This window comes from Nycticebus coucang, chromosome 2 (assembly GCF_027406575.1).
Source record: "Nycticebus coucang isolate mNycCou1 chromosome 2, mNycCou1.pri, whole genome shotgun sequence".
Lineage (NCBI taxonomy): Eukaryota > Metazoa > Chordata > Mammalia > Primates > Lorisidae > Nycticebus > Nycticebus coucang.
Genome location: NC_069781.1, coordinates 174,567,039 through 174,594,413, shown reverse-complemented (window position 1 = coordinate 174,594,413; position 27,375 = coordinate 174,567,039). Strand labels below are relative to the sequence as shown.

General features: G+C 44.0%; 1 protein-coding gene across 3 annotated transcripts in view; it reads left to right on the top strand.

Annotated features, from left to right (window-relative positions):
- ADAMTS18 (ADAM metallopeptidase with thrombospondin type 1 motif 18) overlaps positions 1 to 27,016 on the top strand; it is a 126,992-nt gene extending 99,976 nt beyond the window's left edge. For all 3 annotated transcript variants that reach the window (XM_053608701.1, XM_053608697.1, XM_053608699.1), the window contains 7 exons: positions 8,479 to 8,620; positions 11,389 to 11,515; positions 13,778 to 13,982; positions 16,858 to 17,040; positions 18,713 to 18,925; positions 20,200 to 20,347; positions 24,354 to 27,016. In XM_053608701.1, the coding sequence (XP_053464676.1) occupies positions 8,479 to 8,620; positions 11,389 to 11,515; positions 13,778 to 13,982; positions 16,858 to 17,040; positions 18,713 to 18,925; positions 20,200 to 20,347; positions 24,354 to 24,469 (1,134 nt within the window). In that variant the 3' untranslated portion in view covers positions 24,470 to 27,016. The remainder of the gene's footprint in view (positions 1 to 8,478; positions 8,621 to 11,388; positions 11,516 to 13,777; positions 13,983 to 16,857; positions 17,041 to 18,712; positions 18,926 to 20,199; positions 20,348 to 24,353) is intronic.
- Positions 27,017 to 27,375: the final 359 nt, after the last annotated feature.

Sequence of the window (27,375 nt, the reverse complement as noted above, 5' to 3'; positions counted from 1 at the left end):
TTAGGACTTGGCAATCAAGATTAAAACACACAATTTTTTTTGTGTGTGTGATTAGCTAAGGGGTCCATTTAGAGATGACGAGTTCTTTATAAGTGGCGGGAGATGGGCTTTCTTGCTGGTTTGTGTGTTTGAGCTCTGTCTAACACACACTCTCTCTCACACACACACACAATGAACATCCTCCATCAAACTGTCATGCACTTGGAATAGAGGTGGGGAAATTCATCATGAGTGTTTCATTATAAAGTAACTTCATCCCCGTCTGATAAACAGAGTGATTCAGGGTGACATGATAATACAGGTTGCTAGTCTACGGCTGAAATACGATCACCTGTGTTTTTAACAGCATTCCTTTATAAAAGAAAAAAAAGAAAGCCTTTAAAAAAATAAAAAGCTCTCCTTTATTTTAGGAAATATTTTTGCTTTTCATGTAAGCAGGGGTGGGGGAGATGTTTAACTCTTTGAACCCCCTGATCCTACTTCCTTTTGAGCCAGGTGGGAGACTTGAAGCTGAAAAATGCGGCAGCCTGTGTAATGGCAGTGAGAAACAGGCTAGCCACAGGCCGGTTTCAAGGCAGGAAAAGACATCTAAAGAAAATTACTATAATAAACAACTTCCTCTGTGCTTTGGCCAAAGGAGACGCTAGGATGGAGGGGGACCAGGTGGACGGGCACATTGATCAGGGAGATGACAGTGTGAGCTCTGCTGTTGACTGATCACCTTCCCCAGGACTCCCCCAGGTAAAGAGGCCGGAATGAGTGAAGATGTGCCTGCAGATAAAATCAGGGTGAGGGGAAGGAGAGGAGCCACGGAGCGTGGACTGAGCAAAGGCACAAGACCCAGGGAAGCACAGCCCAGTGAGAATTAATTCAGAGCAGATGAGACAAAACGCAGACTCCCGAGGACGACTCCGAGGGTCTTCTACCGCGGCACATCATCTGTCTAGAGAGATTGCCATTTGCTATTTGAAGTGGGGGCCTCCGGCTAACTCATGGCAAATACCTTTGTGACGGGTTGGAGAAGGCTATTGATTTCTCTTCCCTGAACTCAGAAGAAAGTCGATGAGTTGAATGAGAACCATAGTGGAAGTTCAAGGTGTCAGCCCCCGCCTTTGAAGCCACCTCCCAGATGTGTTTCCAAATCTCCCATCACTGCCTTTGTTACCCTTGGCTCTTGTCAAATCCCACCCACTCACACATAAGAGCAACCGTGATACCCAGTCAAGTTCTTCAGGCTTTGAAGCAAACAAGAAGAAAGCAAAAAATAATAATAATAAATAAATAAAACTGGCTATCACCAAGGTGTCCAAAAAAATCCCACGAACTTACAAAAACTACAAAAAGCTGCACCACAAAATTGTTTCTTCTGTGAGACATAGAACGTGTGGGGCAATTGAGATTTCTTTTCTTTCTTTCTTTCTTTTGTTTTTTTTTTTTTTGTCTCCCTGGGTAGAGTACTATGACGTCACAGCTCACAGCAACCTCCAACTCCTGGGCTTAGGCGACGCTCTTGCCTCAGTCTCCCAGCCTGTAGTAGCTGGGACTACAGGCACCCGCCACAACACCCAGCTATTTTGTTGTTGTTGTTGCAGTTTGAACGAACCCGCCCTGGTATATGGGGCTGGCACCCTACTCACTGAGTCACAGGCGCTGCCAATTTGAGATTTCTTAAGGGCCCATCAATAAAGTCTGTCGTATTTCAATCGTTCAAACAGTGGTAAAATAAACCATTTCGATACAAGCAGAGGAAAATGGATAGGAGAGATTAAGACTTGTGTATGCTTACATCCGATATTAGCAGGTTTAAGAAATAAAATTTTTAGGTTCGAACCCAGTATTACCAAGTAAATGTTATATAGCATGCTGTTGAATTTCAGTGGCAAAATATTTCTAACAGTCAATACAGTTGTGAAAGCTTTACATTAGGATTTTGGTGTTTCAGAACTTGAAGGGCAATGTCGTGGAAGTTAAGATGTTGGATTTTAGACTTAGATACTACTGCGGATTTAAGGCCCAGTGCTACCACTTATTGGCTCTGTGACCTTGGCTATTGAAATATGAATAGAGCCTTCTTCATTACATTGTTATTATTTGTAAATAGCTTTGCCTGGCACACAATATGCATATGATTACTTTTAAAGCTATCAAAGACATTCTTGGGAATCAGATGTCCTAGCATGCATTAAATAAAAATCCAATCTTTAAAATCTATCCATAACTCTTCTTGGGAAGATTAGGCCAACATCTTGAAAAGAATTTTAAAAAGAAGCCCTACATAGTGAAACAAATACAAAGCTCATTGAGGGATGTTTTACCAGTAGTTTTAACATTAAAAATTAGAAGTGGGAGCAAAAGGAAGACCCCTCGTGGCCCTAGATTACTCAACATGTCGTTGAACACCGTGCGCCCCAAGCAGAGACCTCATCCCCCTGCGTCAGAGGGCGCTTGGTAGGTTCCAGCTCCCGTCTGTGGTTTTCCAACTTCAGAAGCTGTAAATTTTATAACTCTGCACCCTGCGGTTAAAGCCGCTGAGTGTGGTGTCTGCAGTCAGGTGGTTCGTGCGTTCAAGGTAGACAGTGAGCAGTTTGACTGAGGACCTGGAAGCATTTAAGGGGTTTGCTTGCCAGCTGTAAATTAGAGACTCAATGCCGGTTGGCTGGGAAATTGTCTGGATTAAATCCAGTTGAGTAGATTGAATCACTGGCGGTCTTTCTAAATGTGTGCATTTCACAGCGCGGCTATACACCCTCGATGATATGCAGTGTGGGGTGGTTCAGTAAGGGCGGTACTGTGATGTGCCATCCCAGGAGGGATGTTGTGGCCCTGTGACCTGTGGGTATGTCTATTCTCCACTAGTGCTGAGAAAAGCTACAGGGTCACTGAAAATGTCGTAAGATAAATATGAATGATGGGCCTTAGCATTTTCTAATCACACAGGGACCTGAGATGGGCTCCCTGGCGTTCATAGAGCAAGTTAGAATCTGAGCTGTGTGGTCCTACATTCGTCTTTCGGAGGTTTCCTGCATCCCATCATCCCTGGGGGAGGCTATCTGTGGTCGAGATGAAGCTATGCCCTCAGAGGTAGCAAGCCCCCCCCATTACTCATTCACATAGAGAGGGTAAGTCATTGTTAGATGACTGCCATCTGGAATTCAAAAATTTTTAAATCGTGTCCTAAAACTGATCCAGGTGAAACAAGGCGGGCCTTACTTTGGGTGAGGCTGTCTTCTTGGGCAGGGGACCTGCCAAGTAGTTCAAGACCTTGTGCTCAGAAGGGTCCTGAGTTTGATGGAATGCCCTTCTGTCACTGTCTCAAAATTGTTAATGTTTTTAAACATGGGGCCTTGAATTTTCCTTTTGCACTTGGCTGCACGAACGATTCAGTGGTTCTTGGGAGGTGGAATTGATTTCTTTAACAAAATTCAGTTCTTTTGCAAACAGCAGTGAAAGAGCAGCTTACGGAGATTCTCTTAGCCAGGTGGACAGTCTGTCTCCAAAGGATTAACTATTTGCAGTCATCCAACAGTGAGATAAGACGGCTGGTATGCACTCTCCGTTCCTGGGCACTGTTCTCAATACAGGATAACGTACAGAGGCAGAGGATATCTTAGTCATTGCTGAAAAGCAAATAGTATAACTGGTACATAGTCATCTTTTCTATATTTAGTCTTGATGCCTATTTGTATCAGTTTTTACTTCCTTAAAGAGGCCTTTATGAGCTTATGTTAAAATAAATTCTTACATCAGCTTTCTGTCGGCTTATACAAATACTGTCTTTTCAGCCTATGTGATTACACATGCAACCCTGCCTGTGAACTTATAGCTACCTTGACATGAAAGACAAACCCCAAGTCATTTGTTTTGTAAAGTTGAGAGGCTTTTATTCACTTCTACGTTCATTGAATTCATTAATATGTTCAACAAATAAAATATAAACAATGTCCCTATTGTTAGGTTGTAACTGGGTTATAGCTTTGAGGGAGGGGGGTGGTGGGTAGAGGGAGGGGGATGGGTGGGATCACACCTGTGGTGCATTTTACAGGGGTATTTGCGAAACTTGGTAAATGTAGAATGTAAATGTCTTGGCACAGTAACTGAGATAATGCCAGGAAGGCTATGTTAACCATTGTGATGAAAATGTGTCAAATGGTCTATGAAGCGAGTGTATGATGCCCCATGATCATATCAATTTACACAGCTATGATTTAATAAAAAAAATAATAATAAAATAAAATATAAACAATGTGTTCTATATGCTACTGGCTATAAAACTGTAATGGTAACAAACACACAGCCAGCTACTATGTACTTTCTGAGTTAACAATTAAAGCTGCCTATTCCTGTGAACATTTGCAGTAAATTGTGCAAGGTATTTCTCTTCTCACTTTGGCCAGATATGTAAATTTCTCGTGCCCTTGATAATATGAAATGGATTAGTTGCTGTGCTACCATGAACTCTTCTGATCAGGGGTATCCTCAGTTTTAGCCCAAGATTTTTACTTTGCTGAGGATTTCTTCATATTTTCAGTACAATTATAGGGAAGGGGAAGTGGGGAGCACCATTACTGGTTTATCCCTTCGTGGGGGTGAGGGTGAGGGAGGGGAATAGAAATCTTCAAGAAAAGAACTCAAGTTCTTCTTTTGTTGTTTTGTGGCTTCTTGGCTGAGATTATCACCAGGATATGTTATTAATTAAATAATAGCTACAAAATTTCTTCAGGTGGCCGTGTGATTCCCCCCAACTCCCAATCACAAAAGCATTTGATTTCTCATTACAGGTCCTAGAGCACATGCTTGGAACTTAAGGAACTGTCACCATGTTATTTATATATGTGTGTGTGTGTCTCATTTTCTGCACTGGAGGGTATGACTTCTCCCCTTCCCTAGAATGCTTTGCTTGGTACATTGATGATGGAAATCACCAAAGAGATGATGGTGACTTAGATTAGGCTAGTAACAACAGAGGTGCTAAGATCTGGGAGATGTTGAGAGGAAAGGCGTAACAACACCATTTCCTGATTGATCAAATATGAGTGTGAGGGGAGGCGAGGAGGCCAGCCTGGCCCCAAGTTTTTATTTTGGCCTAAGCAATTAGAAGGGTTGGTCCCCACGAGATGGAGAAAACTGAAGAAGGAACAACCTTTTGAGGACAGGGAGGAAAGTGACAAGTTCAATGTTGGAGGATGATATACCTTTTAAATATTCAAAGATACTGATTAGGCGGTTGAACGTGTGAAAGCGGAGATCAGAGTTGGGTTTCTTCTCCAGCTATGCCTCCAGGATGGCAGCCATTAGCCACACATGGTTATTTACGTTCAAATTCAAATTAAAAGTGCCGTTCTGCCTTCCCATTTTTAAGTGCTCATAGCTGCATGTGGGGCAGCTAGGCAGTGAAGGAGATGAGGGGAGATGGGATGGGTGCATTGTGGGGGGACACAGACTTAGCCGGGAGCTGGGAGAGGGCATGCTGAGTGGGGGGGGAGGGGGAAGGAGAACGTGCAACAGATCCCCAAACAGCTTTGACAGTGGAGGTTGTGTTAGTTATTTTCTTGTTGGTAGCACTGATAATTTTTTATGGTTGGCTTGAGTGGAGGTCTGGGGGAAAACTTGACATCTTAGTTGTTTTTGTTTAACAGTGATGACACTTTTATCGCCATAGTCTTTTTCTTAAACATTTCCCGTCCCCACCACCCCCCACAACCATATCCTTCTGTTCATAGCAACATTTGTAAATGTTTTGCAGTGAAACCACACACCACATATGGCTAAGGCTCTAGAGTCAGTCTAAAAGGAGAAAGGATTTCAAGCACCTGTTGGAGCTTTGTTAAACCACTCTTCAGTCACCAGAACATAAGTCTTAGAAGCTCAAAAGGCAAGAATTAATGGTCTGTTAGGTGTTCTTTGCATTTTCTTTGGGGATCTGTTCCCCCGGGGCAGGAGAAATGAGAAGCTAATTTGCGTAGGAGGAGTGGGGTGGTGCTAGGATATGGAAATAATAGTAACTTCCGTTCTCTACAGCACGTACACTTAAATTTGCCTGGGTTCCATGTATGTGCAGTGTGACCCTCTGTATTATAATATCCTGCCTGTGGGCCTTAGCTCACATACAGTGGGTACACCTCTTATGGTACCCATTGTATCCACATTGCGTTGCCACACATGTAAATAAGCTCCAATGAATTACTGCTTTCCATATCAGGTCATTTTTGTGTCACTAAAAAAAATAGCAGCTTGGCTGGGTGCAGTGGCTCACACCTATAATCCTAGCACTGTTGGAGGCCAAGGCAGGCATATTGCCTGAGTGCAGGAGTTCAAGACCTGCCTGAACAGGAGTGAGACTCCATCTCTAAAAATACCTGGACATTGTGGCGGGTGCCTGTGGTCCCAGCTACTTAGAGGCCTGAGGCAAGGAGATCCCATGAGGCTGAGAGTTTGAGGTTGCTGTGAGCTATGATGCTACAGCACTCTACAGAAGGTGACAAAGTGAGACTCTGTCTCAAAAATTAAAAAAAAAAAATAGCAACCCCAAGGTGTTACATTTGTAATAGTTCTTTAATTGAAGGAGCAATAGAGTTGTCAACCGACATCAATATGATCTTCTGCGTGTACAACTTCTCTTGCAATTCTAGTTTGTTCATGAATAAGACTCTGTTTCTGTATTTACTTACTGTCACCTAAGAACATTAACAGTCACACCAACACTGCAGAAATGTCAAATAAGGAAAGCACAGCATTGATTCAAAATATGTGGCATGTTATGGTGCATTGACTGCATGACCCCAAGGACAGCCATGTGGCTGAGCTGATCAAACTAGGAGGCGCAGACTAGGAAGATCCTCCAAAATAGAAGACTCCTAGGACTTTGATTTTGAAAAGACTTTTATTGAATGGGGTTACTTGTTGTGTTTTGTATTAATTGTATTCTGGATGGAGGCAGCTTGAACACAGAACGATCTATGGACATTTCAGCTGTTTCTGGGGGGCACTGAGATTTGTTTTGTTGCGCTATGAAGTGATGTTCATACCAGGGAATCTGAACAGTTAGCCATTCCTGGCGACATTTAAGCCGATAGCAAAGTGGAGCCCACGTTGTAGCATCCTTAAGTGTGGTCTGGTGTCATGGAAGCCCCTTAAGAGCCTCCAGCCACCAACTTTAATTGAGGTGGGATCTCACCACATGGAGATAGAGCCAAGGTTTCCTATTTTTAACGGGCAATCGTCTGTGCCTACTGGGCATGAGTGCCCAGTTCTGGTGGTAAAAAATTTTTCCACAAGACTCATGGGTGGGAGAGAACCGGCTATTTATACTCATGCTTTGAGCTTGAGAGAGGAAAAGAGTAGTTAAGTACAGAAGGCATCAGGAAGGAGAGAAATAAAATGCTTTCACATCAAAAACAAAAAACAAGATGATACACCACATTGCTCGGGCACATTTTTGCTGGAGGCCTTATTTAAGCTCATTGCCTAGTCACATATGTGATTTTGCACAAGACCTTGCTCAGTATTTTTTTTTTTTAATGAAAAAATAGGCAGCTACATTATAGAGTTATTAGAAGAATACTTTTGAGACATTTATAAAAAAAAAAAGCCTAGCAGAGGACCAGAGAAGTGCCCAACAAATGGGGGATCGTTTAGTAGTCAGGCTTTAGAGGAGCTGATTTATCCTGAGTCCTTACTTTTTCTGAGGTCAACTCCATTCCAGTACGTGTATGACGTATCCCTGATTCTGGTCATATTCCACCTTTACTTACCTGTTCATCCTCAGGCACAGTTGACCAACAGACTCAGCCAATCCTCTTTGGAAATTCTATTGGAAACCCCTTTGGATTCTAAACGTGATGAAAGGCACCTCTAAGTGTGGTATTCTGTGGTTTCTGGGGGTGCCTCTCACGTTCCCAGGTTCTACTGGCCCCCCAGGAGAGAGTTTGTAAGCTGTGACCCAAGGTAGATCAAAAAAATGTACGTGTGTAAATTTCCCAGCTATTACCTGTGGGACACCACAGCGTGTGCAGGCTGCCAGGTTTCCAAGCGTAAGGCAGGGTTGAGACCCAACAACGTAACCTCCCTGCCTTCATCGTAACACACACATGTACAGAAATGTACGTGTGTTGTGGGCTTATGACAAATGGCTTCAGTTCTTTAGCCTCTATCTACATCATAGTTTTGATAATCTGAAGGTACGTATTTCAAAGTGTCATGGGGAAACTTTATTATTATTTAAATAAAAACTTTTTTTCTTCCTCTCAACCCCGGTTTTCCTGACTCTGGGAAGAACCAGGAAGAGAAGGCCTATTTTTTTTTTTGTTGTTTTTATGGGAAAACTTTAGATCAACATAAAACACATTCTGGGAACAATGATATAAAGCAACTCGAAGGTCCCAATGCCATGCAAATATCTTTAAAATGTTCGGCAAGATTTCTGGAACTTCGGGGTCTAACCTGTATTCTGATCTCTGATTTTTATTTTGTACTGTCCAGATTCTGATGCAAGGCAAAAATCCGGGGATAGCGTGGAAATACGCACTTCCCAAGGCCACGAATGGAACTCAACCAGCCACAAAAAGACAGCCCCACAGCTGGAGTCTGGTGCAGTCAGCTTGCTCCGTTTCCTGTGGTGGAGGTAGTCATGTTCCAAGTCTGTCTCTTCTTAAAGCAGCTTAGTGGGTTCTTTGACTTCAGGCCTCTTTAACATTGTATGGTTTAAATAAGCCACCCAAGAACTGTCTTTAATGAGAACCATCACTGTAAAAAGCAAATCTTATTATACCATTTCAGGATTTTTCTAGGTAGAAAGGAACCAATTTTCACAAAGCTCAAATCCACCAAGGCTTAAAAGTTACACATCTGAAACTTATGGGAAAAACATATTTTTTAAAAAGTGTGTTTACGATTGGGTGCAGTGGCTCACACTTGTAATACCAACACTCTGGGAGGCCGAGGCAGGTGGATTCCATGAACTCAGGAGTTCAAGACCAGCCTGAGCAAGAGTGAGACCCCCATCTGTAAAAATAGGCAGGTGTCGTGGTGGGAGCATGTAGTCCCAATTACTTGGGAGGCTGAGGCAAGAGGATCACTTGAGGTCAAGAGTTTGAGGTAGCTGTGACACCACAATACTCTACCAAGGGTGACAAAATGAGACTCTGTCTCAATAACAACAAAAAAGATAAATAAAATTAAAAGTGTGTTTGTTTATAAATATAAGCAAGTAGGTATGTGTATATTTAAATTTCCAGCTTATGTTTAGTGTCCCCCAATCCTGACTTTTCTGTTGTTACAAGCCTCCCATTGGGACCTCCAGAAGGTAAGGCCGTGACAGGGGACAAGACGTACAGGGCATACTGAGGACAGCTGTGTGAACCTGTGAACCTGGCTGTCCCCTCAGACATAGGGAGCAGAGTCGCTCTCAGAGAAACAGGTAGCATCTGAGCAGTAACCCTTGCAAGGAAGGGATGACAGCAGCATCCACTCAGCAAGAAGAAAAGCGTGTTTAGATGCCAAGCATGTCACGTATTTGGGGTCAGGCGGTGGTGATCATACTGTCCCCTATGGCAGGAAGAGTAAAAGCCCACGAATAGGTTCCTGAAAGCACAGCATGCAGGTGGGTCACTCATCTCCTATTATGCAGAGCGCCTGGTGACAGTGGGGCTTCCTACTGGGACCACCCTGCTGTGCAAAATCAGGCATCTTGGCGTCAGGAGCGGAGCAAAGATACAGAAAATGGGGAGAGGCTCCCGCCTGTCTTCGGGTTTCCACGCTAATTGACAAAATACGAAGAAATACTTTTTATACATTCATAAAACATAATTAACATTTTTACTAATAAATACCTTAAAAGCACTATCTGTAAAAAAGAAATTTCCCACAATACTTAAATCAGCAATACCCCATGTTAATATAACGCTTTGCTCTGTAGTGCTCTATTTTTTTCCCTGTGTGTACGTAAACATATGTTTGACAGACTGGGGACATGTACTACAGTGTCATTTTTAATTTTTTTTTTTTTTGAGACAGAGGCTCACTCTGTGCCCTGGGTAGAGTGCTGTGGCATCATAGCTCACAGCAACCTCAAAGTCTCGGGCTTAAATGATCCTCCTGCTTCAGCCTCCTAAGTAGCTGGGATTACAGGCGCCCACCACAACGTCCGGATAGTTTTTCTATTTTTAGTAGAGATGGGGTCTCGCTCTTGCTCAGGCTGGTCTCGAACTCCTGAGCTCAAACCATCCGCTGGCCTCAGCCTCCCAGAGTGTTTTAAATTTTTTTTTACTGAACAGACATGATGCCACAGATACATCTCTGTGTGCTGCCTCATTTCCCTTATTCTTAGATTGGAGCAGGTTTTCTTATAGCAAACATTATTTGAGGACATTTCTAATATGTTTCTGGAATTCCAGGGAGAGCACAGTGTCTTGGGAAGAAGAAAAATTGGACTGATTTCCATCTACAAGAAATAAGTCCAGCCAGGAGGAGGCTGCAGAAGTGTGCTGTGGGATCACCCACCTCGCCTCGCCTTGAGCAACCCCTTCCTGGGCCTTACAGAGCGTGCTCTGTCCCAGGAATCAGAGAAGAAGAGTCCATAGGAATGATTCTATTGACGTTAGCTGTTCACTTTTGGGGATTTCAGTGTGGTCTTGCTAAATGTATCCTGAACGCAAGCCTGCTTCAACCCCAGGAGCTAGTGATGCCACTAATCGTTACTACAGGAGGGGCTTTTGATCATTTATCAGATTTCGTTTTAAGGAAATGTACCGTGGAAATAAAAACAAACACAATGTAAAGGAGAGGCAGCATTCCTATTTGTGGAGGTGAAAAATATAATTATTTACAAAAGAATGTATGCCTCTGACAAGGAGGCCTGAAGTGAATTTTGAAATGAAACAAAGCAGAGTCCGGGCAGACAGGCATAAATACATGTTTCGTAAGTTCAACTTTTTGCTCGTATGGGCCTCGTAACTTTTGTGGAAGTATCAGACGCTTCATGGCAAAAGAGAATTTCAGGGTTCCCGTTCAGAATTTATCAATAGTTTTTCTTTGAAGAACATTATCTGTTTGATGGGTGTAAATAATTCAAAGCTCACTGGGATATTTTCCCCTGTAATCATACTGTTTTTAAAAGGTTGTATTTATCATTTTTTGATTCTAGAGTCCACGTCAGTTTTGAAGACTAAGAATCTCCATGTTAAAATTATTAAAATATGAGATCAATTATCTTAGAGGGGGGAATGGGACTCAAATGAGTTGCAGATTGTATCAAAAAAGAGGTACCTTCACAGAATATTTGGATTCTGTTTCTTAAAATATCCTAATGCTGAGAAATCAGAAGCTAAGCTTGGTAATGAAATTAAATAGTTACCTGTAGTTTTTACTTTGTAATTTCTGATGTCTTATCAGGTTATATAAGTGTAAAGGCCATTTGCTTACGAGATCAAAATACTCAAGTCAATTCCTCATTCTGCAATGCAAGAACCAAGCCAGCCACGGAACCTAAAATATGCAATGCTTTCTCCTGCCCAGCCTAGTAAGTCATCTGGAAATATGATTCTGTTTATGTTTGCACTTCTATGCCTTTATTGTTGTTAGGAGATAAGGACAGCCCATTTTTAGTACTTCTAATTGAAAGAGATGCAAACCTTCAGATTCAATGCCTGAAAAATAAACAAACTAAAAAACCCCAACAACAATAAGATGGTTGAGGTTGAAATAGGACTTGAAAAACACAAATTTGCTTTAACCACTCACTTGACTTTGGCGATACAAACCTAACCTTGGGCTACGAGGGTGTCTTTCTGTAAAAGACATGTTGCATCAAGATTCCTCTTCTCTGAGCTGAATCAGATATTTAAACAGCACGGAATGCTATGGTTGTTAAGTTTGCATGTGGTTGTCTGCCTTTTATATAAGTCATCCAAGAACTTACAGATCATAATACTGTGCAGACCATGAAACCCCAAATGCAAATTACACAGTAGCAAAAACACAAGTAGAGATACAGGCCACGTGGTGGCTCCATCTGACGATGGTGCCCTATGGGGAACTCAGCACATTTGTTCTTGGATTTATTTTACCCACACTCTTGTTCCAACACTAATTTTCAGTAATCTTCCAAACCAAATGGAGCTTCTCTTTAGGTGATTTATCTTCTGCCAAATCTATTTACCCAGCACATACGGGGTTTCTTCTAAAGGAATGTTATGTTCGCCAATGTTTTAGAAGCTCTTAATAAGCACTGTTTGGTTTGTGGTGATACAATCATATTATACCTTCTTTTTATATATATACATACATATTCTTTTTCTTTAAATAACAGTGGATCTGTCATCATCATTTGGGGTTTCAGCTCTCCCGGGTCCTACATGCCCATTTGTCAGCCTAGTTTTTCTCTCAGGCTCTGAAACTAGATGTATCACAGATATAAGAAGGGAAAGAAATCTGGGGGGCTTCCATCGATGTTCCTCTTTTGTTGAGAAAATGGCTCCAAGAGGTGATGACCAGTGTTACTGACCCTTGTGAAGTAATCTCTTTTTCTTGTGGTGGTGGAGCTGGTGTGTTCACAGATGCGTAGGGGGATTCAATATAGTCGAGCACCAAGTTGATACTTTGAACCTTCATCCTGCCATTGAATGTTCCAACCAATGAAAGAAAGGGACCCATTCGCGTTCACCTCCATGACAGGGGAGGGCACCAAGGTCCCCAGCTCTCTGATGACATGATGCTGTTCTGTGCAGCAACAGATTTACTGGCTATTAGAACAGCCCCTTGCAGTGGTCCTGCAGAGTGGGAGTGGTGACACGGGCAAGATATTCTGCTCCCTTCCTTTTTTCTCCCACCCTATTATTATTTCCTCAGTATTTTTGGTTAGAATAATGGAGCCTTTCAAAAATTATTTTTCCCCAAAGAGATAATAGAAAGGTTTAAAGACTCTTAGAGCTACAAGGACAAAGGAATTTATCTGAGCTCAATCTACTACTTTCTTGTGTAACAACCATGTTGTAAGCACTTACCTGTGCGCCAGGGCCTGAGCTGAGAACGGGAGTAGGAAGAGGAATCGCAGATGGTCCCTGCCATCAATGAACCCACAACCCAGTGGAAGAGCTGCACGTGGGCTGAATGACTCGTGCAGATACTAAAATGGCATGTGTTTTTCCCATGCACAGGCAGGAAAATATTTTTCCCTAGACCCGTGTGGTGGTTAAATGCGATTCTTTATATCTGGGTCACAGTTGTGTAGGTCTCAACATCTGTCAAAGAATGAGTAGAAATCGTCCTTACGGGTTCTAAAATATTCTTCTTAGTAAAGTATCTCAAGAATGGAAGAAAAAGTATCCAATGTACTCAGCCCTACTATGAAACTAATTTTTGGCTTTCACATGAAAGCTCTAACCCAGTTATAACCTAAGAATAGGGGGAAGGGGGGAAGGGAGGAAAGCGGGGGGGGGGAAGTGGGTGGAGGGAGGGGGATTGGTGGGATTACACCTGTGATGCATCTTACAAGGGTACATGTGAAACTTAGTAAATGTAGAATATAAATGTCTTAACACAAAAACTAAGAAAATGCCAGGAAGGCTATGTTAACCAGTGTGATGAAAATGTGTCAAACGGTCTATAAAACCAGTGTATGGGGCCCCATGATCGCATTAACATACACAGCTATGATTTAATAATAATAAAAAAATTGACCTAAGGCTTTCATCAGGTGGTTAATCTTTTACAGTAACTGCTTTGGAAGTGATGATACAAAGCCTTAGCTTCATTGGAAGTAATTTTGCTTTTCCCTCAAAAGTTGGATGCCAGGTGAATGGAGCGTGTGCAGCAAGTCCTGCGCCGGGGGCCAGCAGAGCCGGAAGATCCAGTGTGTGCAAAAGAGACCCTTTCAGAAGGAGGAAGCCGTGGTGCATTCCCTCTGCCCAGTGAGCACTCCCACTCAGGTTCAAGTTTGCAACAGCCACCCCTGCCCTCCAGAATGGAGCCTCGGGCCCTGGTCTCAGGTAACTGGGAGAGACTTAATTCCATGGGTCTCACTCCCCATGTGAGATGTAGGTGTTGGACTCCCAGGTGTCCTGTGCTCCCTGAGAGGCTGTCACCTGAGTTAATGTGGTCGTGCCTAGGAATCTGCATGGTACCGAATGTTTTCAGTGATTCTTATGAAACCTGAAGTTTGGGAACTCCTGTTCCAGAACTCAGCACCCTCCTTACAAGGTCCAGAAATCAGAGTGTGGGGCCAGTTAGGCTACACTAGTGAGCACAGCTAGAGAGGGTTGGCAACTGAATTCTCCGAGCAGATGGAAAATACGAAGAATGAGGCATAGAAACTGGGCATTTACCTCTTTCCTGTTGAAGGAAGAGAATACAGTCAGAGAGGAGATGGGCATTAATCTGCGAATGTCACAGTGAAAAGCATAAAATTTTAACGTTGGAAGAGGGATGGAAGTACCTTTCCTTTATAGCTTGCTTTCAGAACCTCCTTTAAAGCAAAGCTCTCCAGTGGGGATTTGCCTTCTGGGGACAGTTTTGATTGTCACAAAGATGGGTGCTACTGGCCTTTACGAGACAGAGGTGAACGTCCCTCACAACATGGGACAGCTCCCACCACTGAGAATTATTTGATCTAGAAGATGCTGAAGGTGAAAAACTCTGCCCTCCAGCAGCATGCCCTGGCCCACGATAGCCCCAGAGATGGCTAACAAATTTTAGAGAAGAAAAACAATTGCAAGAGTTTGATCACGTGAACTATAAAGGCACGTTGGCAGCCACTGCTCTAATTTCTTCCATGCTTTCCCGTAGGGTATTTTATATCCTACAGAGTATTAGTTTCTCATTCAATTCAGCCATGTACTACTAAGTCCTTAGTAGTACAGAATAGTCCAGAGAAAGGTCAGAATGAGCTTTTGTTGTGTTTTAATATTAGGGCTGTATCCTGCTAAGGAAATGAGGGGCTAGGAGGAAGAAAGAATGTATCTGAGCTTGCTTAGGTGACTTTCAAATGAGAGGACATATTCATTTATAGCAGGGGGCAAATCTAAATAGTCTGTGATAGTAAGTCCCGTTTCTTCCTTTACAATTAGAGATTTAAAGAATTGTTTGACCCATAATGTATGGTGGGTGTGGATAAAGGTGAACAGGGATGAGGGAGTGGGAAATGGACCTCCTGAAAAGGAGTGTAGTTCATGGTGTCTATCCCCAGTTTTACATGAGACTATTTGAGTATTTTCTTTTTTACTGAAACCAAACGTGTCCTTTTGAGAACTCATTCATGGCCTGGGAGTGGTGGCTCACACCTGTAATCCTAGCACTCTGGGAGCCTCAGGTGGGAGGATTGCTTGAGCTCAGGGGAGGTTCAAGACCAGCCTGGGCAAGACTGAGACCCTGCCCCTCTAGAAATAGAGAAATTAGCAGGTATTGTGGCAGGTATCTGTAGTCCCAGCTACTCAGGAGTTTGAGGCAAGAGGATCGCTTGAGCCCAAGAGTTGGAAGTTGCTGTGAGCAATGATGCCACTGTAGTCTACCCAGAGCAAAATGATGAGACTCTGTCTCAAAAAAGAAAAAAAAAAAACCTATAGAACTCATTCATGAATAACATGACAAGAGTCCTTTGGAACTCGGTATCGTAGCCTGTTCTTCCATTAGCAACCGTGTGTCCGAAGACCCTTTGGGAATCAAGTTAAAAGTTGTACCATTCTGAAAAAAAATTGTAGTACATAAGAATTAACCATTTAGAAACTTCGTATGTGAGTGAGTGGATGAGGCTACATTCATTTCCATGGTCTGCATCAGATGGACACATGTGCTCACCCCCGCTGCTTACCAACTACGTGACTGATCTTGCTCAAAATGACTCTCAGTTGCCCCTTTTATAAAAAGGATAACAGCAATTATCTCATGCTTGTTAGAGAGCTGTGTGATCTACGCATTGGTACCCAGGCTAAAATGTGCCTCCATGTGGAAAGCATTCAGTGTTCTCTGCTGCCATGGTTTGCTATTTTGTATCATTGCCTTTCTCTGTTCCCCTCTCAAGAACCAGAACTCTCCTGGTTCCTCTGAACAGTCTGAGAACAGTGCCCCAGCTGGTTGCATAGTGCCGAGGAGCCCAGGCAGGAGGGGCCATGTTGCATAAGGTCCTTCGATGGCAGGGATGGCGATACCTCCCTGGAGGTCAAACCCCAGCCTGAAGCCCAGGTTTTTTAAGTGATCTTGGCAAACTTTTAAGTATTTCTCTGAAAGCAAGGAGATGGCATCCTGCCTTATCTGTTTCTCAGAGAGAGAGAGAGAAAGTTGCCCAGCCTGAAGATTTGTATTGATGCAAACTTATTTACAACATTTGATCACTCTCCCCAGTGGTGAGTTTCATGTCCAGCCCAGAGTGGCGGGAGTTGGGGCTAAGAACTAAATCCCCTCCAAGCCTCTTTATTGCTTTTTGCTTATTGCTTATACGAATTCTATACATACAGATTGCTGCTGCTATTCTCCTTGTTGGAGACAGTAGCAATCCTCTTTAGCTAATTGCTTGGGTCCACTCTGCCCTGAGCCAGAGAGAAACACCGTCTCACCAGTGAGCAGACCATGTTCCACATGGTGACAGTCTGGAAACATACCCGTGCCTCCTCATGAATGTGTCACACTAGCCACTGGACATTCAGGAGGCGAAGGCTAATCATGGCAAAGTTACAATTGCTCCTGGGCCCCAGAGTGGATTTCTCATGCTGCAAGGGACTTTACTGGGAAGCTGCAAGGGACTTTACTAGGAATTTTGTTCCAATGCTTAAACACAGATTTGCAAACATTTTATGAGTGTGTCCTCAGCATTCACCCACAAGAAAATCATCTCAAGCCACATGCAAATGACATTGGGCTCTGTTTCTCCAGTGCTCCAAGACCTGTGGACGAGGAGTGAGGAAACGAGGACTATCGTGCAAAAGCTCTGCCACAGAGACCCTGCCCGAGAGCCTGTGTGCCAGCCTTCCCAGACCTGAGACGCAGGAGGGGTGCGTGCTGGGACGCTGCCCCAAAAACAACCGGCTGCAGTGGGTCACCTCTTCGTGGAGTGAGGTTGGTGCTTAGATGTGGCTGCATTGCTGGACGGTTTTGTTTTTTAAAACTCAGGTCTCCTACTAGCATTCAGACTCATAAAACTGCTTGGTGTCACACACAGATCACGTGTATACAAAGTCCCATTGTTTGATGAAGGAGGAGGTGAGAATAACCAAACGTTGATCATGTGAATTAACCTGATTTCCCAGGTTGTCACACCAGGGGCAGAAAACTTCATAAAGCATATGGAGTGCTGTGGGGGAAGTCTGTACTTCCATGGGAAACCTCAGCGTTCACCCCAGCCAGACTTTAGGAAGCATGGATGAACAGGAGTCTGGCGGAGGAGGAGAGGGTGCACTTTACATGACAGAAGATCCTGCACTTAGTAAGGATCCCAGGTGGAGTGAGGGCCTTGGGTGGTAAACTAGAGGTCTATTCTATGAACCAATTGACACTGTAAAGAATGGAACATCATATTTTTATTTTAGAGATAGGGGAACTGATGGAAAAAAGCTTAGAAGGGGGGAAGGGCCTGATGTGTGGATATTGCAGTAATGACAACAGAGATGAAAGTGTTTCGCGCATGGAAAGGAGATACTGAGTTCCCAAAGACGACCTTAGATACCTTTAGACATCCCCGAGGGTAGAAAGGAGGTGGCCTGGATTGGGAAACCAAGTTGAATTTACAGCCCTAGAAAACATAAGAAAAGCAGTTAAGCCTCCCGAATACCATGGTGATGAGTGAGGTCTCTGCAGCGAAGGTATTTACGGTCTGGGAACAAAGACAGATGCCAACAACGAGGAAGAAAACAAAGTCAGTAGCTCTAGCTCAGGCACACCCCTTTGTTCTAGCTGACAAGCATGGCCTGATAGGCAGGTTCGTATCACACCTGTTTTGAGACCTGATGGCTAAACACTTGGGCTTGAATCAAACAAACCTTTAGTGCAGGGGTGACTTTGCCCTAGCCAGTGACAGCTCACCCTTGGTTTCCTCATCGTTACAGTGGAGGTGACAAGTACACCCGCCCCACAGAATAGTAAGTGTGAAGCTCAGCGTTGTCCTGTATTGTATATAATAGTTATACACTGATGCCAGCTGTGCTAATTTATTTAGTTTACCAAGGCCCTGTATGTTTTTCCATAATACTGTTTAAACCTTTTCAGTTTTGGGGGGGGGGGAACAAAGTTTCATTCTGTTGCCCAGGCTACAGCGCAGTGGTGTCAGCCTAGTTCACAGCAACCTCAAATTCCTGAGTTCAAGGGATCCTCCTGCCTCAGCTCCCAAGTAGCTGGGACTACAGGGCTGGTCTCCAACTCCTGAGCTCAAGCCCTCCACCGGCCTTGGCATCGCAGAGTGCTAGTATTACAGGCATGAGCCAGCGTGCCTAGCTCTGTGTGAAACTGTTTTCAGAACATGTTCTTACTCCTTTCTTCCCGTGCCCTCCCCACCTTAACACTGCATTAGCTCCTTTCTCGGCCAAGGGTAACATGAAGGGATATGCCCTGCCATACAGTGGTTCTTCCACTCAGCTGTCTCTTCAGCCTTTTCTCCAGGCTCTCTCTCCATGGTTCATATTCCCCCCTCTCCAGAGAGGCCTCAGGGACATCTGGATCCCTCTACTTTCATTGCATGGTGCAGTGTGTGTCAAAACGAGCCGTCCCCGCTTAACATGTCCCTTCTTGGCCCTAGTGTTCTGCAACCTGTGGCTCGGGTGTGCGGAAGAGGGAGATGAAGTGCAGCGAGAAGGCCTTCCAGGGAAAGCTGATAACGTTTCCCGAGCGAAGATGCCGCAACATTAAGAAACCAACCCTGGCCTTGGAAGAAACCTGCAACCAAAGGGCTTGTCCAGCCGGTCCAGTGTACAGCACGGCAGGGGGATGGTATGCAGCGCCATGGCAACAGGTAGGTTTATATTCTGGTGAGATGCACAAAAGGAGGCATTGCACCCGGGGTGCTTTTCGTCCACCACGGGCTGTCCAGAATGAAGGGCTCAGGGTCTAAAGGCAACATGCCCTGTGGTCTGTGACCCTGGACGGGTTGCAGGTCTGTCAACCTCAGCTGGGACACCTAGAAAATTAGTATCTGCCAGAGTTGCTTTGTTTCTCTGAATGGGATAACATAAAACACTTAGCACCAGGCCTGTCACGTGCTGCTACTGTTGGAGCTGTTACTACTACAGTCATCGCTGTAGGCGTCTGTTTAGACATACTGCTCACGGGCTGTACTCACTGGGTTCTTATGTCACGTTTCTGAGTAATATAATAATAGCAAGCATTTGTTAAGCCCTTACCAGGCACTAGGCTAAGTGCCTTACTTTCATTCTTAAGAAATTCAGCTAAAGGTACCAGCTTTGAAGCTCATCACATGCCAGAGGCACCCTTCTTATAAAAAAGACTTGGAGGAAGCTCTGGTCATCCCAGCTTGGTTCTTGGTGGCGAGAATTGGAGTATGACACTAGGTCTGAAAGAATAAGGTGTCCTCAGGAGTCCAAAGCTGTGTCATGGCCCTTTCTATCTTGTACAACCCTACGGCTCTGTTTTCTGCCCAAAGACCAGGCTCTATACTGGGGAGAAAAAGCCTTCAGCTCTGTGCAATAAAATTTGCAGAAAATTTAAAGAGCTGCCTTGTTCCCTGATAATATTTCCCTTTTTGTTACAAACTATATTAACTTTTCATATGTGTATCTGGAAAAAATTAAGTTGACAATTCTTGTTAGTTGCCTCTTTTTAAAAATTTTGATTGGAGAGGGAAACCACTGACTTCTCAGAGAAGCACCCAATCCACCACACCAAGTCAGAATCTGGGCCCTGAGGCTCTAACTCCAGACCTGCCTCAGATGGTCAGCACTTTTTCTGTCCTAATTCTGGACTGTCTCCTGCACTATTGTGTCTGCAGAGATTATCTGGAATTCTTTAAACACTGTGATGGATTCCCTAAATGTGTCTATATTTGTTTCTGCATCTCTGTAACCTCTCTTTCTTTTGAGTCACTTAGCTGGAGAGGCACGTGCCAGATGAAAGGGCTCACCCTGGTTAGGGATCCTGCGGACAGTGAGCTCCTGTGCTTGGCTCTGGCCACTCTTCGTGTCAGCAGCAGGCATCGTGGTGACGTCGCTAAGTTCAGCAGGGAGGCCGTGCAGCTGCCTGCTCTGACTCCCTCCTTTTCCCCCTCTGCAGTGCACCGTCACCTGCGGGGGAGGGGTCCAGACGCGCTCTGTGCACTGTGTTCTCCAAGGCCGGCCTGCCTCCACTTGTCCGCTCCCTCAGAAACCCCCAGGGCTGCAAGCCTGTAATACAAACTTTTGTCCGGCTCCTGAAAAGAGAGGTAAGGGCATCACGCTCTAGGCAATTGGAGGACGTTCAGGGAATTTTCCAAAAGCCCACTGTATTTGGTGCGTGGCACATACAAGGTACAACTGTGGGGCATGGTGCACCTAAGGGAACATTTACGTCCATGATACAGTTTAGCCATGTAATTCTTACTTTGAAACCAGGAAACAGTCATCTCACAAACTCATTTTTAAAAATTAAATACTGGGCCCAGTGTGGTAGCCCACGCCTGTAATCCCACCACTCGGGGAGGCTGGTGGATCACCTGATTTCAGGAGTCTGAGACCAGCCGGAGCAAGAGTGAGACACTGTCTCTAGTAAAATAGAAAAAGTAGCCGGGCGTGGTGGTGGGCACCTGTAGTCCCAGCTACTCAGGAGGGAGGCAGCAGGATTACTTGAGTTGTAATCAGGGTGACAGAGTAAGACTCTGCCTCAAGATAAATGCTTTTTGAACAAACAAGTGAAAAGGTAACCACTGTGTGAGAAATTACGCTCATCAGTGGGAACAGCAAACAAGAAAATTGAGGAGACAAAGTGGAGCCAATTGCAAGGAACACGTACTGCTTTGGGCTGCCCCTGATACACTGTCCTAGTTACCGTCCGCTCTAGCGATGTGCGGCAAGTGCCGATGGGAAAGTGGAAATCCAGTTATCTGAGTGAGCTGTACCACGTGGACTAGTCCAGCTTATTTTAAACACCAGGAAATGTTTTTAAGCCTCATTTCCCTGTGCTCATTTTCTAGCAGGTTTTCAAGACTGTTAGACCATGATATTGGAAGGGAAAGGGATATGGACAGGCAGAGAGTATCTCCCTGTTTTTTTCTATCACCCTGGGTACAGTTCATGGCATCATAGCTAACTCTTGGGTTCAAGTGATCCTCTTCCCTCATCATCTTGAATAGTCGGGATTACAAGTGCTCAGCTCGTTTTTCTATGTGCATAGAGATAGGGTCTCATCAGCTCAGGCTGGTCTCGAACTTGTAAGCTCAAGCAATTCACCCACCTCAGCCTCCCAGAGCACTAGGATTACAGGTGCAAACCACCTGGCCCAGCTGTGTAGCTACTTCTGAGAGACTTAGCTCCAGGCTTGGGCATCAGTTTTCCTTCCTCTGCCTTTCCCTCATATCTGAGACTTGCACAATATTTGTAGCAATTGCTCAGAGCCAGATACCTCGAGTCCTTTCTGGAATTCTACCTCCTGAAGAAACGTACCTTTTTGAGCAAGGGGGTCAGTTCTTCCAGTTCCTGCAGCCTTTCTTTACCACCCTTTAGTCAGATGGCCACAGACGAACCCATACACACAAAGTGCAGGCTCCTCAGCACAACTGCGAAAACTGCGCAGCAGTACCCGCTGGCAGGAGTGAGAGGTGAGGCGAGCCAAGCTGCAGGCAAGTGAGGTCCAAGATGACAGGGAGGCCATCGATCTTATTTCTCATTCATCCAGCACCCAATACCATACCTGGCACACAGCAGGTGCTCAATATGTGCTGTACGAACATAGCAAAGTGCCATGCATGCAAAGTCTTAAGCACCAGGGGGCTAAAGGAATAGAACAGGGTCCTGTTCTTAAGCTACAGGGACCTCGCTGTCTCAAAGGAGGAAGACTAGGTGGGTTGGCAGTGTTATGATGTGTCACTTAGACAAATGGGGGGGACTCACAGGAGCATACAAGGAAAGGTCCTAAAAGCCCCCAGGCTTCTTGACTTGGTAAAGTCTCTTTTTGGAGGGGCAGAGGTCAATGGCACGCTAAAATGACTGCCCCTTGAGTCCTCCTCCTATGCCACTATACAGTGTGACTCCTAGAAAGTCCTTTGAGTGTCTTTTCTGGCTGTGAGTAAACATCCCCCTGGTGACACAGAAGGAGGACTTAATTCTTTGACTTGGACTGAGACTCCCTCTATGGGCGAGGCCCTCTGCTAGGTACTGTGTGGGTATCAGGGATACAACGCTCCCCTCAAGGATCTTACCTTCAGGTGGAAGTTTCTAGTCATTGCAGTCACTCCAACAAGCTGATTCTGCCCAGGCTGGCATGATCCTGTCTGATCTCTACCTTGGGAAACAACCCCTATGGCTTTGAACTATGAATATATATATATATATTTTTTTTTTATTGTTGGGGATTCATTGAGGGTACAATAAGCCAGGTTACACTGATTGCAATTGTTAGGTAAAGTCCTCTTGCAATCATGTCTTGCCCCCATTGAACTATGAATATATTATCAAAGGCCCTAGGTAGTGATATCACCCAGAGACTTGTGCTGGAACAGTGGTTCTCAACCTGTGGTTTGCGACCTACAGGAACTGTATTAAAGGGCCACGACATTAGGAAGGTTGAGAAGCACTGTCCTGGAAGATGCCCGGGCTACAGACTAGTGGAATTAAGACCAGGCATGTCTTTTTAGAGGGGCAGCTTTGTGTAATGGAAGGAGTAAGGACTCTGACACTAGCTAAGGAGCTTTGGGCAATTTTTTAACTTTCTGAGGTTTTTTTTTACCAGTTAGTACTTACTGTGAACAGGAATCGTTGTGGTGTCTGATTGCAGATAAAGGTACAAAGTTCCCAAATTCAGGCAAACTTTTTGTTTCTAGATAGACAAACCAACCAATAATATACAATGTCAGATGATAAGGGAGCAGGAAGTTACATTAAAGCAGGTGTACAGAAAGGATGATGGGCGGTAAGGTGGAGGAGGGAGGAAAACCAGTTTAGATAGAAAGGTCAGGCCACCCAGTGATGTAATAGTCACATAAGGAAAGGGGGAAGATGAGGCCCATATCTGCCTAGGACAGTGGTCCTAGGAGTGTGCTTGAAATATACCTCAGAAGGTCAAGAGTGATCCTTCTCCATAAGTGTCAGGACTCCAGATATGACTGAGTAGGACCAGGGGCAGAGGGATCTGGCTTGCAAGGCTACCCTGGCAGTTAGACTGGAGAGAGTCTCAGTTGCCTAGAGCAGAATGGGGACTTGTGTGCTTTGTCAGCAGACGGCTGCAGCCAGTGAGAGATGGAGGACGGTGGTGGGAGTAAAAGGGTTGGGTGCAAGGTGGATTTTGAAGACTGGTATCTGTTGATAGCACAGGGCCACAACCCACTTCTGCGGGTGGGGTAGGGGAACCATGTGCTGGCCTAGTCGTCCATCTTAATGACTGGGCCAGTGACTCCAGTGGGAAATGTGGGCAGGCAGGGTTTGGGACAGAGGCATGACATGAACTAGGTTATGTTCTAAAAGGAGCACAAAAGCTACTGTGAGAAGGGGCAAAAGGGTGTTAGGCCAAAGAATCAAGGCTTGGGGATGAAATTTGAAGCAGCGGGAGAGCCGAGAATGTTGCATGCCACGTCCAAAGGCACAATGGAAACCACCAAACCATGAAATTGGCAAGGGACCAGGATTGGGTGCTTGTAGGGACAAGGGGGGTTGAGTTGAATCAAAGCTAGAGGCAGCTTAAGGCTTGCACGGGAGGAAGAAAAAAGTAATTCCTGATATACAGTGTACTGCTTCCAATAAATAACCACGTCTATCCTCTTGAGCAACCAAAGAAATTGTCAACAGAAAAGATTGGTGTGGTCTTACATTCATCCATTTGCAACCTGGCTGTGAGATTGATTTAGGCCTGTGAAGAATGTTGGAAATTCAGGTGTCTTGAGTCTCAATATTATTAGGCTCCTCAATCCCCCAAATATCATTCATGGAGGAGCACCATCAACAGCCCTGGGTACCCATTAGACCCCACCCCCAGATGAATCAGAAGGTCAGGCCCCAGACCTTCTGATTCTTTTGTTTTTTTTTTTCCCACAAACATCCATTTTTCCCTACCTGATTAAATGTCGCTAATGGTTGCAATCCCTTCGGATTATCTTAATCCTGCCCCTGCCTTATTCCCAAAGCCCTTATGCGAAGAACCCCATGGGGGTACAGGGTAGATGTGCCCAAAGTCTGTCGTCTTACCTTAAGCAAAAGGCTGACAGCCGTAGCTAACATGCTGGTTGTGCTTTCTTATTTTAGAGGATCCCTCCTGCGTAGATCTCTTTGCCTGGTGTCACCTCGTTCCTCAGCATGGTGTCTGCAACCACAAATTTTATGGTAAACAGTGCTGCAGGGCATGCACAAGGAAGAGCTGACCTCGTCATCGCCCTCCATACCTCAGAGCCAGGGCCTTGCCTTTCCGCCTCTGCAGAGACCAGCCACCTTTGAAATCAGAAGCTGAGCCGCGGCCCTGTCAAGGAGCCTGGCTCTGAGGACACAGCTTGTCACGAGGCCCCTATTTCATTTCCCTGAAGCACATGGTACCTTGAAGCACTTGAAAATAGGAAGCAAGGACAAATCTGACTTTGAAAAACATCATCTTTGGTTTGCACTGTCACACGGAAGAAGTGGTGAATCACGCTGAGATCTGTCTAAGTTTGGTTTTGGCAAAGCAAGAATCACCTCAACTGTGTGATTTTGAACCTCAAAGCAGAGACTGACCTGGAGCGGTCAGATGTGGCTGGATCACCTTGCCCAACCGTGGCATGGACTTCACAGGTGGGTAAACGCTGTGAACACCCAAACCGGGAAGAAGCCAAATGGTGCTCACAACTCAGCTTGCTGCTGGACTAGCAAGCTTCATGTTCTGTTTCTTTAGTGTGTGTGTGTTTCTTATTTTGTTTAAAGTATATTCTGCTTGTAGAGTCTTCAAGACTGAAATTAACAACTTGAAAAGTATTCCAAGGAATATTGTGACTATAGGGCAACACGGACTATTTAAGATCTCTGTGTGACTGACATTCATATTCAAGACACAGAAAAAAGTCACATCAAAGACAAATACTGGTGCCCTTTCACATCAACCTCATAACTTTTGGTGCTTGCTGAACCAGTCCATGGGAGGGCTAGAGCCTGCTCTTGGGGAATGAGAAGTGGCAAAATGTTCATTTCTGGTGGAAAAAAAAAATATCTAGGCAGTCATCATTTATAAAAGTGCTCAATCCATAGTATCAGAGCTGCTTGGAAAAATTAAAGACCCCTGTGGCTTTTTCCTACCAACTTTTAAATTTGTCCTGGAATTCAGGTAACAAGAAAGAAACAGTGGCAAGAGAAAGAGCCCTCTGTCCTCTTACAACATTAGTAAACCATGGTAGACCAGGACTCTTCCGTGAGTATCAAAGAATATTTTCAGTTATCAGAAGCCAGCTGTTGGTAAGCCTTACTAAGCATAAAGTTGTTCTGAATTGAAAAACCACCACGCTATTTTGCCAAAACCAAAGTCATGTAGGAGACTGTGTCCTCCTGTAATTTTTGGAGAAGTGGTTATAAAGGGCATATTTAGATCATTCTCTATTCCTCCATGTTTTTTGCTGAATGTAAAAAAGTCTCCATTCACGCTGGACTAACCAGCTCAGCAGAACCAGCTAGACAGTGGTTTGTTAAATTTAGGAGCATCCTTTGTTCTCACTGTTAATTAAAATCACGAGTTCTGGTACATACTCAGAAATACTGAGTAGGAACTGCTCTCATTTTCTCGTCAGGAATAAAAAAACAAAATGGTTCCACACCCTTGCCCTCTGCAAAACAGCAAGTTGTTTCTTTATATAATTATCTTTATGGAAAATTAATTTATTAATAGCCTATTATGTGTTCTCACTTGCCTCTTGGAGTAAGTGATATTAATTTTGAGGAAAATGTTGAATAAAACCATGGATTATAGAGAAAAGTCAAAATATATGTGTAATATTTAATTATTTTATAAGTTTTATAATAAAGTATTCTGTTTCTTTACCTTTGAAACCTGTTTAGTTCGTGAATGATTTAGTGAGAAGCCTGTTATTCCCAGTGTAATTGAACTATAGCGGTGGTGATCAACAATCTAAGAGAAACTCAGTTCAATGAAAGATTTGGGACAAAAGGTTGAAACTCCTTTTCTGTAGATCATTATACTAAATCTGAGAATGTTGATATGGTATCTCTTAAGAGAAACAAGTACTAGGATTTTTTTTTTTATTTTTTTGAGACAGTCTCACTCTGTGTCCTGGGTAGAGCTCCATGGCATCATCATAGCTCATAACAACCTCAAACTCTTGGGCTCAAGCAATTCTCTCGCCTCCCACCACCACTCTCAGGCTAGTCTGGAACTTCTGAGCTTAAGCAATCCACCCACCTCAGCTTCAAAGAGTGCTAGGGTTACAGGAGTGAGCCATCGCGCCTGGCCAGAAACATGTATTAGGATTTGGGTCACAGAAAACTTGAATCAGGCTTTATGGTCCACATATTCTGGAGCTTCAAGTATAATTTAGGTAAATGCAGCATCAAAATTGAGTAGTGTTAGAAATTGGAGTCTGAACATTTTTTTAAAAAACTTTTCTGGTCTCGAGAAGGCCTTTTGGTGCATAATAATCTTTGCACAAATACATTTCAAGCAAAATAAATATATAGCCCTTTCATGTACCAAATGCTGGCCAGTGCTGCCTCATTTGGAAAGCTCTTCTGAACAATGTCTGTACTTACCTGGTTTGCCAAATATGCCAACATAATAAGAACTGTCCTTATTTTAATAAGCTGATCAAAGCCTAGAGTCCCAATGATATTTGATAAACATACATCAGGATTATATTTAGAAAAAATATCACAGAGTAGCTTCATTGGGAGAAAGATTAAATAAGAAAAATCATTACTTATTGATTCTTATATGGAAACCAGAAAGCATCAAATGCTAGGCTGAAACAGAGAAACATATTTATCATCTTGGGAGACAGAACTCATTTTGTTCTACCTTACGGGACATGACATCTAAACATTTATTTATGAAAATTATCTAAGCTAAACCTGCTGTATGTACTTTTTCTATTTGAAAGGTATTCTAGTGAAATATTTTTGCCAAAAGAGAAAGGATGGAGGGTTGGGACAAGGAAGGGAAACGGAGAGAGAGAAGAAAAAAGTGAGGAAGCAATTGTTCTCAGGTTTTCCAAATTTTGAACCATTAGACCAATGGAGAATAACAACACTGAGCAAAGACAGGCCAGTGGATCTGAATGTACAGTATCCTCCTTAC